At 42.0% G+C, this 15,825-nt stretch overlaps 1 protein-coding gene across 2 annotated transcripts in view; it reads left to right on the top strand.

Moving 5' to 3' along the window:
• The first annotated feature begins 4,419 nt into the window (after positions 1 to 4,419).
• The window catches only part of NFX1 (nuclear transcription factor, X-box binding 1), a 56,653-nt gene continuing 45,247 nt past the window's right edge, over positions 4,420 to 15,825 (top strand). For both annotated transcript variants that reach the window (XM_084897973.1, XM_084897972.1), the window contains exons 1-2: positions 4,420 to 4,553; positions 8,022 to 9,008. In XM_084897973.1, coding sequence (XP_084754099.1) covers positions 4,529 to 4,553; positions 8,022 to 9,008 — 1,012 coding nt within the window. In that variant the 5' untranslated portion in view covers positions 4,420 to 4,528. The remainder of the gene's footprint in view (positions 4,554 to 8,021; positions 9,009 to 15,825) is intronic.

Here is a 15,825-nt window from a genome sequence, read left to right as displayed (position 1 = left end):
TATGGCTTCTCCAGCAGCTGGCTTTTTCAGAGTAGGGTAGCTAGCAGCCAGAAACTTCTTCTGGCATCTCCCTCAGGTGGTTTGTAATGGAGTGTGTTTTGTGATACACCTCTCTGTAAAGGGCTCTTCCCAACATCCCACAAGGTAGATTTATGGCAACCTCTTTAAAAAAATAATACACACACACACACACACACACACACACACACACACACACGCAAATACTAGAGACCTGGTGCATGAAATTCGTGCACTGGGGGGATAAGGGGTCCTTCAGCCCGGCCTGCCCCCTTTTGCAGTCTGGGAGTCCTCAGGAGATGTCTGACTGATGGCTTAGGGCCTGAGGGAGCAGGCCTAAGCTGTCAGTCAGACACCCTTAGCGCTGCTATGGAGGTGGGAGAGGTTCCTGGCACTATTGCTGTGCTCACCAGCCATGAGCCCAACTTCTGGCTGAGCGGCACTCCCCCTGTGGGAGCGCACTGACCACCAGGGGGCAGCTCCTGCCTTGAACATCTGCCCCCTGGTAGTCAGTGTGCATCATAGTGACCAGTTGTCCCACCATTTGGTTGATTGCATATTAGCCTTTTGTTATATAAGATATATGTATGTATATATATATATATACACACACACATATATATCCTATATACATATATGTATGTATATAGAGAGAGGGAGAAAGAGAGAGAAACATCAATGATGACAGGGAGTCATTAATTACTGCTTCCTGCACACCTCCTACTGGGGATCAAGCCCACAACCCAGGCATGTGCCCTGACCTGGAATCAAACCTTGTCCTCCTGGTTCATAGGTCAATGCTCAACCACTGAGCCACCCTGGCCAGGCAGATTTCTGGCAACTTCTGCCAGGACAGCACCGCAGTGGCTTCCTGCCACCTAGTGAGCCAAAGGAACATCTCTAACAAGGTCTGCACCTCAATTCTGGGGAGATCTTCATTGGATACTATCTCAATCAACCTTAGAGGTAGTGGCTATTCCTTATATTGCTAATCCTATATTCTTTTAGAGTTCTCTTTTGATTCTTTTATTTAGATAGTTAATTCTCACCCAGGGAATATTTTTTCATTGATTTTTAGAGAGAATGGAAGGGATGGAAGAAAGAGAGTGGGAAACATCAATGTGAGAGAGACATATTGATTGGTTGCTTTCCACATACATGCACACATGCACCCCAACTGGGGTTGGGATCAAACCTGCAACTCAAGATTTGTGCCCTTGACTGGGAATTGAACTTACAACCTTTTGGTGTGCGGGCCACTGAGCCGCATCAGCTCTTTTGATTATTAGCTAATCCTTATTACTCCAATCCCCTGTTATAGTTAATATGTCCTTAAACAATTCCTCTCCTTTTCAAATTACTGTATAGTTCTCTCCTGAACGGACCCAGACTGACAAAACTGGTAATTTCTAAAGATGACAACAGGTTTGTTTGATGAATTGATATGTCAAAATTAAGGACAAAATTAATCGACTTAATGGAAGATGAAAATTGAAATGTCTAAAACTGACAAGGAATCGGTATCTATAATATACAAGAAACCAACAGCAAGAAAATAAAGCAATGAGCAATGGATATGAATAAGCAATTTAAAAAGAGGAAACAAATGTCATTAAGAAATGTCAGGCTCATTAGTAACCAGAAACAAAATAGGAAAATGGGCAATGGATATAAATAAGGAATTTAAAAAGAGAAAACATAAATGCCGTTAAGAAATGTGAGGCTCAGTAATCAAACAAAATAATGAGAGCACATCACACCTATTGTTTGGAAAAAATTTGGAAACTGCGTAAGGGTTATATCTGAAATATACTTCAGATCTTTCCTTTTTTCTCTCCACATTTACTGTCACTCTAGTCAAGGCCACCATCACATTCTTCATTTGCATAATACAAAAATGTAACTGGTCTACTTCTATACTTGCTTCCCCTAGAAGCAAGAGAATCCTTAGGTGTAACTGCTGAGAGCCTTTCAATAACTGCCTATTGCTCTTAGAATAAAATCCATCAGCATGGCCTGTGGGTGATCTGCACTATCTCCTGAAGCACCTCTTCAATTTCATACATACTGTGTCCCTCTCTTTGCTCACTATTCTCCAGCAAATATTTTAATAGCTCTTTCCTTCCTTCCTCATAGATTTTGCATATGCTGTTCCCTCGGAGTCTTCACATAGCTTTCTTTTTCTCATCCTTTGTTCTCCTGAAAGAATCCTGGCTACATTTTTCTCTTTTTTTTTCTTCTTTTTTCCTTTTTATTGATTTATTGATTTTAAGAGGGAGAGGGAAACATCAATTTTTGTTTTTCCACTTATTTATGCATTCATTGGTTGATTTTTATATGTTCCCTGACTGGAGATGGAATCCTCAACCTTGGCATATCAGGATGACACTCTAACAACTGAGCTACCCGACCACTGCTGGGCACATTTTTCTGAAACAGATCCTAGTAAGTCTCTATTATTATTACTCTGCTAGTTTCTTTCATAACAACAACATAATTTGTAATTATTTTACAAATGTTTAATTTGTAAATATAAATTAACTTAGTTTTTGCCCAACCAGTGTGGTTCAGTGGTTGACCCAAGAATAAGAAGTCTCTGATTCACATTAAAATTTACTTTTTAGAGAAACAGTGTTTGACACTGTCCTGCACTAGAGATTGAGAGGCGTAGCAGATTTACCTAATACATAGTCACAAACCCAAGCAGGCAGCTAAAATGAGGAGACAAAGAAACAACCTCCAAATGAAAAAACAAGAGAATTCTCCAGAAGAAGAGATATGAAATAGAGATAAGAAATTTATCTGAAACAGAGTAATGATGGTAAAGATGTTCAACAGCATGAAAAAAGGTATAGTAACTATGAAAACAAATAGACATAGCACAAATGAACACACTAGAAAGAATACACAGCAGATTAGGGAAAGCTGAGGATCCAATCAGTGAATTAGAAGACGGGTAGAAAGAATATAGGGTTTTGTTTTTTTTAATATATTTTACTGATTTTTTTTTACAGAGAGGAAGGGAAAGGAATAGAGTTAGAAACATTGATGAGAGAGAAACATCAATCAGCTACCTCCTGCACACTCCCCACTGGGGATATGCCCTCAACCAAGGTACATGGCCTTGACCGGAATCAAACCTGGGACCCTTGAGTCGGCAGGTCAATGCTCTATCCACTGGGCCAAACCAGTTAGGGTGAATATAGGGTTTTTAATATTGCATTCATAAGCTGTATACTAGGTTTGTTTGGGTAACAACATTAATAATGTTATTTTCATTATCTTCCAGATATTTGGATGATTAAATACAGGGGTGGGCAAATAATTATTAATAAATAATAATACAAGAATAAACTCTGTTTTGTGTACTCACACCTATAAAGCTAAATTTTTTTTTTAACTTTTTATCTCCCCTACTAGACAATGCATTTCATGAGGGCAGGAACCATGTTTATATTTTTTCACCATTTACCTCCAGCACTTTAAGCGATGCCTGACTGAGACAGAGTATGCATTAAAATGTGTGTGAATGAATGAATCTATTTCCTATTCTTATCAAAGCCTGGGCCAGTGAATTACTTTACAAATGTAGATACTTCACCCTTAAATGTTGTGTTATATTTCTTAATGCTACAACAAAACAAACACTCCACACATTCACTTTTTAAAATATTTTATACTTTAAAAACTATCAGTGCCTACAAACTTTCTCCCTCATATTTCTCATATTTGTTGTCATCTGCCCATTCAAGTTCACCATTTCCAACAAGTGGCTTATCGTTTTCTGATTTGTAAGAGCTTTTTGTATATTACCCGTTGTTTTGCAGACCATTTGTCCCAAGACTGCCTTTTGACCACTTAATTTTCTTTTTCATATATATATATATATATATATATATATATATATATATATATTTATTTATTTATTTATTTGTATTGACTTCAGAGAGGAAAGGAGAGGGAGAAACAGAAACATCAATGAGAGAGAATCATTGATTGGCTGCCTCCAGCACGCCCCACACAGGGAATTCAGCCCATAATCCGGGCAACACAAACGAGCATGGAACCGTGGGTCCACGCTCAACCACTGAGCCAGGCCAGCTGGGCAGTTTTGTGTTTTGTAATCCGAACTACTGTAGGTGATGTCCGAGCTGACTTCAGAAGACAAAGGGAAATTGGTCGGGTGAGAGAGCAAGAGGGCAGAGTAGCAGGTGAGCTCAGTGAAAGCTTAACGAAAACGACGATTGCGCAAGTGCCCGCGCCCCCGCCCCACACCCGCGTTCCTTGCAAGCTGTAGTCACTGGTCTCCTCCTTCCGCCCCGAGCGTGGCACAACTGTCTGACGTCAGGATTGCGCCACACAGTTTACTCTGGCCGCGCAAACTCCGTGGCGCGTCCACCCGGCGCGCAGGGGCGGACGTTCTCTCGGCGCCGGAAGTCTAGGGCACGTGACCGGGTGACAGCGCTCGCAGGACTGCAGGGCTCGCTTTAGGTGTTGCGGCACGCACGGGATGGCGGAGGCTCCTCCTGTCTCAGGTACTGCTCTGGTCCGTGTAAGAAGTGGACCCTTCTCTAGTTGCGCAGGTTTGGTCAGTGACGAGTCCTAGGGCTTCGGCCATTCATATCGCGAGAGTGGCGCCTACTAGGGTTGGGGATAGTGGCTCGGAAGGGCCAAGACGCGCGCGCGCGTCGTGCTGACGGAGACCTCGACCATCCTGGACGAGGTTGCGAAATCCGGCCTCTGGTTATCCAAGGGAGAGCGGGTTTGTCCCAGAGCCCAGCGAGTATCAATGTGGGTGTCCCGTACCCCCCGGGGCAGCAGCTGATCTCCGATTAGCGGCGTCGGTGACTGGCGGGTTCTTGACGCCTGGTGGCTTTGCACGCTGTGCCAAAGGTGTATTCGCGCGTCCCGGGGCAGCGGCGGGGGCGCGCGCTGAACACCTGTGGTTTCCAGTCTCGGCCTTCTACGAACTCTCAGTGTGGCTGAGTCATTTTCTTCACCCGTCAGTGGGGAATCATGTAGTTAATGCTTGTGAAGGCCCCCGCCCTGTACTGTACCTGCTCCATAATTGTTAGCTCACTTCCTCTCCCGGAGTTCCCTCTGTGTATACAGAGACAGCTCATTTGGCCATGAATGTAACATCCATTTCCATTTTCTTCAGAGTGTACCTTAGGTCTTTGTTTTGCAAACTTTTGGACAGTCACCGAAAAGAAACATTAATCTTAGAGACCTCAGTGCACACATACGTAAATTTTAAAAGTGAACCAAAAATTTCTGGAAGCAGGGGCTTTCCTTACTTTCTCAATACATCATTTTCTGTTTCTTTTGAAGAATTTCTTGTCACAACCCACTACATTGATTTGGTTTCAGGCCTCACTCTTTCTGGGGAAACAAACAAACAAACAAACAAACAAAAAACAGGGCAGCAATTTGCAACATGAAATTTGTAAACAATCATTGATTTGAATCTTAGTTCTGCTATCTATAACCAGCTGTTAGGGTACTAAGAAGAGTATATATGTATTTGTGTACTGGATGGCAGATAAAATGTATGTATTACTGTGGATCTTGGTCAGAAAGTTGGAGAACACACTGCATTGGTGTGTACCCCATTCCTGATTTGGGTATTAAGTTATCTTGGTGGGTGGGAACCTTTCATGCTGGTGTTTGTTATTCTGCCACCCATTCTTTTCCCGTATCCTCTAAAGTGGATCCAATAATCTCAGGCTCACTTCTGGTGTACATTTCAGTGTTTGAAGAAGAATGGGATGGGATTAGTTGTGAGTCATAGTTTTGGCCAACAAAACTCCCCATCTACTGAGAGACAAAGTCCAAATTGCAAAGACCTCTCCACTCCTTATTTGCCTGAGCTTGCTTTTGCCCTCGTTTCTATTCCATGTTCTTATTTCAGCTTGATCTCTAACCCACACCTCCATCCCCACTCAAGATTTCGTTCTTTTGCCTGCCTCTGTCCTCAGACAGCAGCCCAGTCCTGGGGGCTGTCTTTCTGCCCATGTGCGGACTCCTATGCCAGCTTTGTCTCTGGGCTTTATAATCTACAGTTTACTCTGCTCCACCCACCCATGGACACCTACAGCGCTGCCATGTGATCTTGGATGTAGGATACCACTTGCACGATAGCAATGCCTTGGTATGAGACATACCATTTACTGAGTAACTTCCAGCTACTTAAAATAGTGTGGGGGAAAGGGTGTTTCAGATCTGTGTGTCTCAGGTCCAGTTTCCTGACTCATGTGCCCTTTCCCCTTTCTTGTGTCTCTTAAGGCTCTTTCTGAGAGCTTTGCCTACTAGATCATGTCTAGTGGAGCACATTCTGTATATGAATAGGTACTGTCCTGTTTAGAATATCCAGTAGTTGCATCAACTCCCTACTGCTTATCATGAAACACCCTTTTTCCATCCTTTACCAGGTTATTTACTGACCCTTTTTTGCTTCTTTAAGCGGGAAAGGACTACATAATACCGACTTGGTCTGATCTAGACATTCCCACCTTCTCTGCCAGTTTCTGAATTTGTCTAATCCTTTCACCATTTTGTAAGGCTCTCTACCCCATCCCAAGAATCCTGCCTATATGAAAGCTTTCAGAACAAATTCTAGGTTGAGTGAGAGATTACCCTATGACCTTTTTGATCTTGTTCACTACTTTTGTGTATGTTTCTATGGTACAAGCTGCCCAGCCTCTGACTGTAGTATGGTGATAGTGAAAGAGCATGGACTCCAGAACCATAGAGCCTGGGGTGGAATTCTAAATCTGCTTTAGAAAACTCTTGTGGCCTTGGGCACGTTACTTATTCTTTCTGTGTAGCTGTTTTCTCATCAGGAATGTGAGGGAAGATTAAATGAGCTAACACATGCAAAATGCTTAAAATAGTGCCTGGCACCTGTTAAGTACCTAACCCGATTATTATTAAACCAAAAGCCCCCAGGCTGTGAACTGCGCCCGTCTGTGGTTGGGTCTGTATGTCTCAGATAGCCTATAATCCCAACAGCAATAATAAAGCACCATTTAAACCAGCTTATACATGTTATTAATTTGTGTTACTCTTCATAGCAATTCTTTGATGTAGGAATTATTATTATCTCCATTACATATAAAAAACTGGTGTTACATAACTTTCATAAATCCAATAAGTAAACCCACTGCTCTTTGGCCCTATAAATTCATAGTATATTTTATATGCTACATATAGTTCTCACTTGGCTACTAATTAGTTTTGTATCCTAAGGCAAATCATTTTGTCTTTATGCTTCAGACAAAATGAGACTAAGTTGACTATATAAAGAAGCATTTGGGGGGAATAAATGAATAGGGCATATGTTTAATTTTTGAGACTTTGGGATTCTGAACTATATTATAAAGCTTATGTATGGAACAGATAACAGATATTCCTGGGGGGGAAGAGATGAAAACTAATGTACTTACTATGCTAAGTACAATCTATATGAAATCATATTTAAATTTCATAATAACCCTTTAAAATAGTATTACCATCTTTTGTCATGGGTGAGGACGCCAGGCAAAAAGCAATCAAGTGATATATCTAAACTCATAGCATAAGTTGGAGGGCCAGACCTCAAACTGATTTTGGCTGATTCCTAAGCCTGTTTACTTGATATTGCACAATGCTACATTGGAGTTTCAAAAGATCACGTGGAACCTGCAACTGATGTCTCATCTCTGAACTATTTGCTGACTTTAAATTCTTTGAGAAAGTAAATGCATGTATAGATAATGCCTGATGGCCAGGTGAGCAGTTTTACTTAGCAACTCTCAGTGCTGGCTATTGGTGAAGCTACTGGACATGCAATGGTCAGTCTTCTGCAACACCTTGAACCCAACGCCTTCACAGGAAACACGTTTTACTAAGAGCCCGTTTTATACGAAGTCCTTAGGAAAATAACTTTTAGATATGGCTTTCAGTCTGATGGGCTTCATGGTCAACTGACTAATATCCTGGCATGTCTGTTTCTTGTGTCCTAGGTACTTTTAAATTCAATACAGATGCTTCTGAGTTCATTCCTCAGGAGAGGAAAAAATCTGGTCTACACTGTGGGAGTCAAAGAAGACTAGATTCTAATAGGATTGGTAGAAGAAATTGCAGTTCACCACCTCCGTGTCACCTTTCCAGGCAAATCCCTTATGATGACATCTCTGCTGTTCATCAGTACAGTTACCATCCTTCAGGAAGCAAGCCTAAGAGTCAACAGCTTCCTTTCCAATCCTCTGCTTCTAATAAATCACTCAAGAACCTTCAGAATCAACCTGTACAGAAATTGAGGAGTGAAAAGCAGCATATCAGAGTCAAGAGAGTACAGAGTGTAACTGACCAGACCTCAGATGTCTCTGGCTTAGAAAATGTGGCCAGATCAGAGAGTGGGACAAAGCTCAGAGAGCACAGCCCTGCTGAAAGTGAGAAGGAAATTGTTGGTGCAGATCCCAGGGGAGCAAAACCAAAAAAAGCAGCCCAGTTTGTCTATAGCTATGGTAGAGGCCCGAAAGTCAAGGGGAAGCTCAAATCTGAGTGGGGTAACAGAATGACACCCAAACCCGAGGATGCCGGGTCTGAAAATATCAAACCTGTGGGGGCTATCCACCCTGACTCTTCAGACACATCCGTTAGAAAAGGAGTACCGGATGGGTCTGGGGCCAGGCGCAATGAACAGAGAAGACACTCACAGAAGAGGCCTCCCTGGGAAGTGGAGGGGGCGAGGCCTCGTCCAAGCAGGAATCCGCCAAAACAGGAGGGCCAACGACATACAAGCGCAGGCCCCAGAAACAGCATGGCCCCCATTCTAAAGGACAACCTTAACGAACGGCCAGCAAAATCCGCCTGCAACAACGGGAACTTGGCAGTCGCCAACAAGTCTTCCAGAAGGATTGACCCAGAGAAATGTGCTGGAAGGAGGCAGGATCCTCTCCCCCGAGGCAAACAGAACCCCGTGCTAAAGAATGTGGAAACTCACACAGGTAAATCTACCTGGATGGGTAGAAAACGTTTTGTTTTTCTGATTTTAAGGTTTGTTTTAAATATATATATATTTTATTGATTTTTTTACAGAGAGGAAGGGAGAGGGATAGAGAGTTAGAAATGTCAATCAGCTGCCTTCTGCACACCTCCTACTGGGTATGTGCCCGCAACCAAGGCACACGCCCAGGACCGGAATCGAACCTGGGACCCTTGAATCTGCAGGCCAATGCTCTATCCACTGAGCCAAACCAGTTAGGGCTGATTTTAAGTTTTTGAATAGGTAATATATTCACACAGTTTAGAAGTCAAAAAGTATAAAAAGGTACACAGGCGGCGCAGTTAGTTAGAGCATCATCCCATACACAAAGAGGTGGGGGGTTCAATTCCCAGTCAGGGCACATACCAAGGTTGTGAGTTTGATTCCCAGTCAGGGTGTGTATGAGAGGCAACTGATTTATGTTTCTCTCTCCCTCCCCCCCTCTCTCTCTCTCTCTCTCTCTCTCTCTCTCTCTCTCTCTCTCTCAAATCAATTTAAAAAAACAACAACAAAAAAACAGCCTGACCTGAGTGGCTCAGTGGTTGAGTGCCTACCTGTGAACCAGGAGGTCATGGTTCGATTCCATTCATGGCACATGCCCCAGTTGTGGGCTCAATCCCCAGTGGGGAATATGCGTGAGGCAGCTAATCAATGATTCTCTGTCATCGTGGTTTCTGTCTCTGTCTTCCTCTTCCTTCCTTTCTGAAATCAATAAAAATATATTAAATAAATAAATATTTTAAAAACACAAAAAAAACCATATCCTCGGGTGAGGATTAAAAAAAAAAGAACACAGTGAAAATTCTCTTTCTGTCCTTGTTCATCATCTGTCTGGATTCTGCCACCACCACCTCCTCTCCCCAGTAGGTAATTATTTACTTAGTTTTTATGTCATAAGCAAATACAAATAAGGAATTTTTTCTTAAATAAGGAATTTTGTAAGGGTTTTGAAAAATGCATATATGGATGGTATAGATATTCAGTAGCAAGAATTTTTTTTACTTTATTTTTATTAAATTTTGTAATAAAAATACAGATCTTCTTTATACAGTCCAAGACAGAATGAGTAATCAAAATTTATTTTTTTATCATAAACTAAATAACTGATACTGAATACTGACAGAAGACTACACAATGTACCATAATATTATAAAATGTAGCAACTGATTCTTCTGTGTTCTCTTTTCTTTTGCATGGGTGAGTATTTCTTTATTGCTTTTAAAAATTTTTTAATTTAATTTTATTGTTGACAGTATTATAGATGTCCCCCAATTTTCCTCCCTTTTCCCCCTCTTTTCAGCCCCTGCCCCACCCCACCAGGCCTTAACCACACTATTGTCTGTATCCATTGGTTATGCATATATGTATATAAGTTCTCTGGTTAATCTCTTCCTTTCCGTCCTCCCTATCCCCATTTGTGATATGTCAGTCTGATTCATGCCTTCATGCCTCTGGACCTACTTCGTTCGTCATTGCAAGATTTTTTTGGATTATGAAAGCACAAATAGAAGATGGTAATATCTCCATTACCTCTCCTGGTTCTAGCCTGCATTTGTCTGCTCATCTGCAAGTGTTTCTAACTAATCTTACATCTCCAGTTTCTCTCAGTTCATCTCTTATACTAGGATCAGAGAGTGATCTTTCTAAAACATATTGAATTGTGTCACTACTACCACCCCGCCCCCTTTTGTTCACTTTTTTTCATCACCTATAGATTTTGGCTTCTGCCTTACCCAACAACCCCATTTCTGCTGCCCATCACATTTTACTCTCTGGACTCTATATCTTTTTATCTTTGCATGATGTTGCGTGGTTTGGCTCTCTAGAATGTCCACCACTCAGCTCATTAGTGAATTAACTCATTTTTCAAAAGCTAGTTTAGTCACATTCCCAGGAAACCTTTTCTCACCTTTACAGATAAAATAAATATTTTTCAGCCCTGTGGTATGTCTTTCCCTTACATATACATGCTTCTGTTATAGCAATTACACTGAAAACCATCATTTGTTTATGTGTCAGTGCTCTTCACTTATTTATAAGCTTCTTAGAAGCAGATATATCTTTCTCTCTCTCTTTTTTTTTTTTTTTTATAGATTTCAGAGAGGAAGGGAGAGGGGGAGAGAGAGAAACATCAATTGTGAGAGAGAATCATTGATTGGCTGCCTCCTGCACGCCCCTATTGGGGATCCAGCTCACAACCCCGGGCATGTTCCCTGACTGGAAATCAAATCCATGACCTCCTGGTTCATAGGTCGATGCTCAATCACTGACATGCTGGCCTGGCGAGACTGTATTTTTCTTGACTGTTAGAAAGTTCTTCCTTACTGTAAAAACTTTGTATTCCCTGGTTCAAGTTCTAGCCTTTGAGCCACACAGCAACTAGTCTCTCTTCTTAGAGTTCCTCTCCCCCTCATTGCAGATCAGCTTCTTGTAATATTTGAAGACACTTCTCATTTTGCCCTGAGGATACATTTCACCTAGACCAAATAGCTTTATGGACCTTCACAGTTCTGGTCTCCCTCCAGTTTAATGTGACATACAGCCTAACGCATGAAGCCACCACCTGCCTGAGTCTATAGTTCTTTTAGTTCTAATTTGCTTCACCAGGTAGTCATTCTTGGGACCTTGATTTGTTTGTGAAGCCGAGCAGTGTTATACCAGAGTTGCTTCTGAATTTGTAAGGCTGGTTAATGGTCTCCTATCTATATACATAAAAGGGTAATAATGCAAAGTGTCCCTATGGGAGTTTGGGAGTTCGATTGCTCGCTATGACATGCCCTGACCACCAGGGGACAGTGTGGAATGAAGGGAGGCCCTGGCCAGCAGCCAGAAGGCCCCATCAGCCCTGATCAGCCGCAGGCCAGGCCTAGGGACCCTACCTACGCATGAATTTCATGCACTGGGCCTCTAGTTGTTTCATAATGAATTATCACAAATGTAGTGGCTTAAGATACCACAAATTTATTATGTCACAGTTTCTGTGGATCAGGAGTCTGGGTCCAGGTAGCTGAGTTCTTCGTTCAGTCTCACAGGACTGAAACTTGGCTGGGGATGCAGCCTCATCTGAGGTGTAGGGCCCTCATTCATGCTCACTGGTTGTTGGTAGGATTTAGTTCCTTATGTGTGTAGGACTGAGGTCCCCATTTTCTTGCTGGCTATTGGAACACTCTCAGCTCCTAGAGGCCACCTGCAACTCTGTACCACATGGGCCCTCTCCACAACTTGGTAGTTTACTTCTTTAAGGCCTATAGGAAAGCATCTGCTATAGATTCTTCAACCCTCTCTGATGTCTGTCTCTGATCTCTAGACTATTTTAAAAGGACTCTCCTGATTGGATCAGCCCACCATACTCAAGGGGTGGAGATTATACAGAAAATGCATACCCCAGGGTGGGAGTCTTGGAGGCCATCTTAGGGTTCTGCCTAACAAATCTTTCTTGGCCTCACATCCCTACATATTCTTGAGCACACTGTTCATATTTATTGAGTAAATATTGTGTGCCAAGCATTTCTAGATACTGGAAATACAGTGCTAATGGGATTTACATTCTGATAGAGAAGACAAGCAGAAAGCACTTACATTTTTAAAAATATATATATTTTATTGATTTTTCACAGAGAGGAAGAGAGAGGGATAGTGAGTTAGAAACATCGATGAGAGAGAATCATCGATCAGCTGCCTCCTGCACACCCCCAACTGGGGATATGCCCACAACCAATGTACATGCCCTTGACCAGAATCGAACCTGGGACCTTCCAGTCTGCAGGCCGAAGCTCTATCCACTGAGCCAAACTGGTTTCAGCAGCACTTAAATTTAGGTAGGTGATAAACTAAAAAGAAATATAAAACAGGTTAAGAGGACAGGATAACAGGGGCACTAGTATAGAAAAATTTGGTCTCTTTGATGAGACATTTGAAGAGAGACCAGAGGGAAGTGAAGGAGTGCACCCTGAGGCTCTTTGGAGAAGAGCATTCTAGACAGAGGCAGAAACAGGTTTAGCCTGGGGTGGGAGGGCAGGATCGGGAGCAGTGAAGGTAGTGGGGAAGCAATTAGGAGGAGATCAGAGAAATCACACGAGCTGGATTATGTGAGGCTCTTCGATCTGGTTCTGAGTAAGAAGATGAGAAGCAGCTGGAAGGTTTTAGGAAAAGGGATGGCACGATCTTCCTAACATTCTAAATGAGCAGTCAGCCTGCTGTGTGGAGGTTAGGCTTTACGGAAGCAAAGGGACAAGTTAGGAGTCTGTTGAAGGAATGCAGGTAGTTGATGGAGACAGACTAAATCATTCTTCTACCTTTGTTTTAAAATCCTTCTTTCGTTGAACCTAATGCCACATTACCTTGTAACTACATCACCTGCCATATCTTATTTATTAGCCTCCAGATCTCCCAGCCCTCATTTATTAATGCTTCTAGCTACATCTTTTCTTTACCACAGTGGTTCTCAAAGTGTAATTCCAGACTAGCAGCCATTAGCAACACCTGGAGACTTGTTAGAAAAGCATATTCTTGGGCCTTTTCTCAGATTTACTAAGCAAATTCTGGGGCCCAGCACTTTCACCTTTTAACAAGCTTCCAGAAGATTCTAAGGCATGATCAAATCTTGGAACTAATTTACCATATATCTTTCTGTTATTCCGAGTAACTTTAGTGATCATATGCATTGTGTCATCTTCAAGTTCTTTGATATTGTTAACCACAGGGACTTGGACCTTCATTTCATTTCCATACCGACTACCAGGGAAATAATCTTAGAAATGCCTCATCTCTGAAATATTAAAGCCTGTGTTCCACTCTCTGACCATAGGTTCCTGTCCTTCTGGCTCCCTCAGTTTCTTCCACCCGTTACCAGTTTTGCCAACCTCCTACCCCTCTGCATTCCCTCTCTAGGCGGGACTAACCCTAGGTCATTTGAAGTATCCTGCCATGCTGTTTGGTAGAATCACATCCCTGGATTGATGGTGCAATCTCTCTTTCCTCCTGGGTAACAGAATGCTGTTCCAGGAGATTACATAATAGTACAGATTTGGCACTGCTGCAATTAATTTGCCTTCTCAGGGCAGCCTCTCCGATCACTGTGTTTAAAACCATACTTCCCCCACTGTTAGCATTCCCATTCCTCCTTTCCTGGTTTATTTTCCTCCATAGCAACTAATCACTATTTGATGATGCTACATGTTTTCATAATTTATTCATTTATTGTCTACTTTCCCCCACTAGATGATAAGCTTCATAGGGCAGAAGGTTTTTGTCTGTTTTCTTCACAAATATCCTAAGTGTCTAGAGTGCCTGGCAGAGTAGGTTTTAGTAAATTAAAAAAAAAAAAATGCTTTTATTGATTTTAGATTGAAAGGAGGGAGAGAAAAAAAACAAAACACATCAATATGAGAAACATCGATTGGTTGCCTCCCGTAAACACCCTGACCAGGAATCGAACCCTTTGGGCATGAGCCTGACAGGAAATTGAACTGGCAGACTTTTTGTGAATGGGACTATGTTCAACCAACTGGGCCACACTGGCCAGGGCGTAATAGATATTTTTTGAATAGTGGTCTCCAACCTCATTTGGCTTTCAGCACTGCCTATATTCTCTTGTACGACTTTGGTCAGCTGTCCTTCCTTTTCATCTATGACTACTCCAGATTTTTTCCTCTTATATTTTCTTCCATCAATTTTTTTTCGGATTTACTATCCCACATTCTCAAGCTGAAGATCTTCCCAAGTCTGTTCTACCCGCCACAAGAAAAACTTACCCTGTTATATGACCTCCCAGTAGTGTTTCCTATCCTTCCAGTATAGTCAAATCAAGTCGTTTGCCTTCCCCCCGCCTTTTCCCTATTTTGATTAACTTCTCATTCCTCTGCCATCATCACCACTTGACTCAGAGCTGCTGGTAAGGTCATTAATGGTTTCCTATTTGCCACATCCAGTGGAAAGATGTATTTCAGTCCTTATTATGCTGAACTTCCCTTTGAATTTGATGCAAAGATGGAACATTTTTATTTTTATTTTTTTAAAATATATTTTATTGATTTTCCACAGGGAGGAAGGGAGAGGGTTAGAGAGTTAGAAAGATCGATGAGAGAGAAACATCAATCAGCTGCCTTCTGCACACCTCCTACTGGGGATATGCCCGCAACCGAGGTATATGCCCTTGACCGGAATCAAACCCGGGACCTTTCAGTCTGCAGGCTGACACTCTATCCACTGAGCCAAACCGGTTTCGGCAAGGTGGAGTATTTTTATTTATTTATTTTTTTAAAATATATTTTATTGATTTTTTACAGAGAGGAAGAGAGAGGGATAGAGAGTTAGAAACATCGGTGAGAGAGAATCATCGATCAGATGTCTCCTGCAAACCCCCTACCAGGGATGTGCCCACAACCAAGGTATATGCCCTTGACCGGAATCGAACCTGGGACCCTTCAGTTCACAGGCCGACGCTCTATCCACTGAGCCAAACCGGTTTCGGCAAGTTGGAGTATTTTTAAAAAAATGTAACTTCTGAGTAATATATAATTAAAAAAAAAAGTAACTTCCTTGACTCATTTGTTCCTTCATCCAGTCATCTGACAAATATTTATTGAGCACCTGGTATATGTCAGAAACTGGAAATACTACCGTGAGTAAGGCAGACAAGGCACTGTCCCTGCCTCACAGAGCACACAGTCCTGAGGTGTTAGTATTTTTTGTTATTAAATCGGACAAAGTAATCTTAGGAGAGCTAATACAGAGGATTAAAATGAGCTTCTGGGTCATATAGGAATGAATTTTAATTT

Source organism: Pipistrellus hanaki (assembly GCF_964339955.1).
Source record: "Pipistrellus hanaki genome assembly, chromosome: 11".
NCBI lineage: Eukaryota > Metazoa > Chordata > Mammalia > Chiroptera > Vespertilionidae > Pipistrellus > Pipistrellus hanaki.
This window is presented reverse-complemented; position numbering and strand designations above follow the sequence as displayed.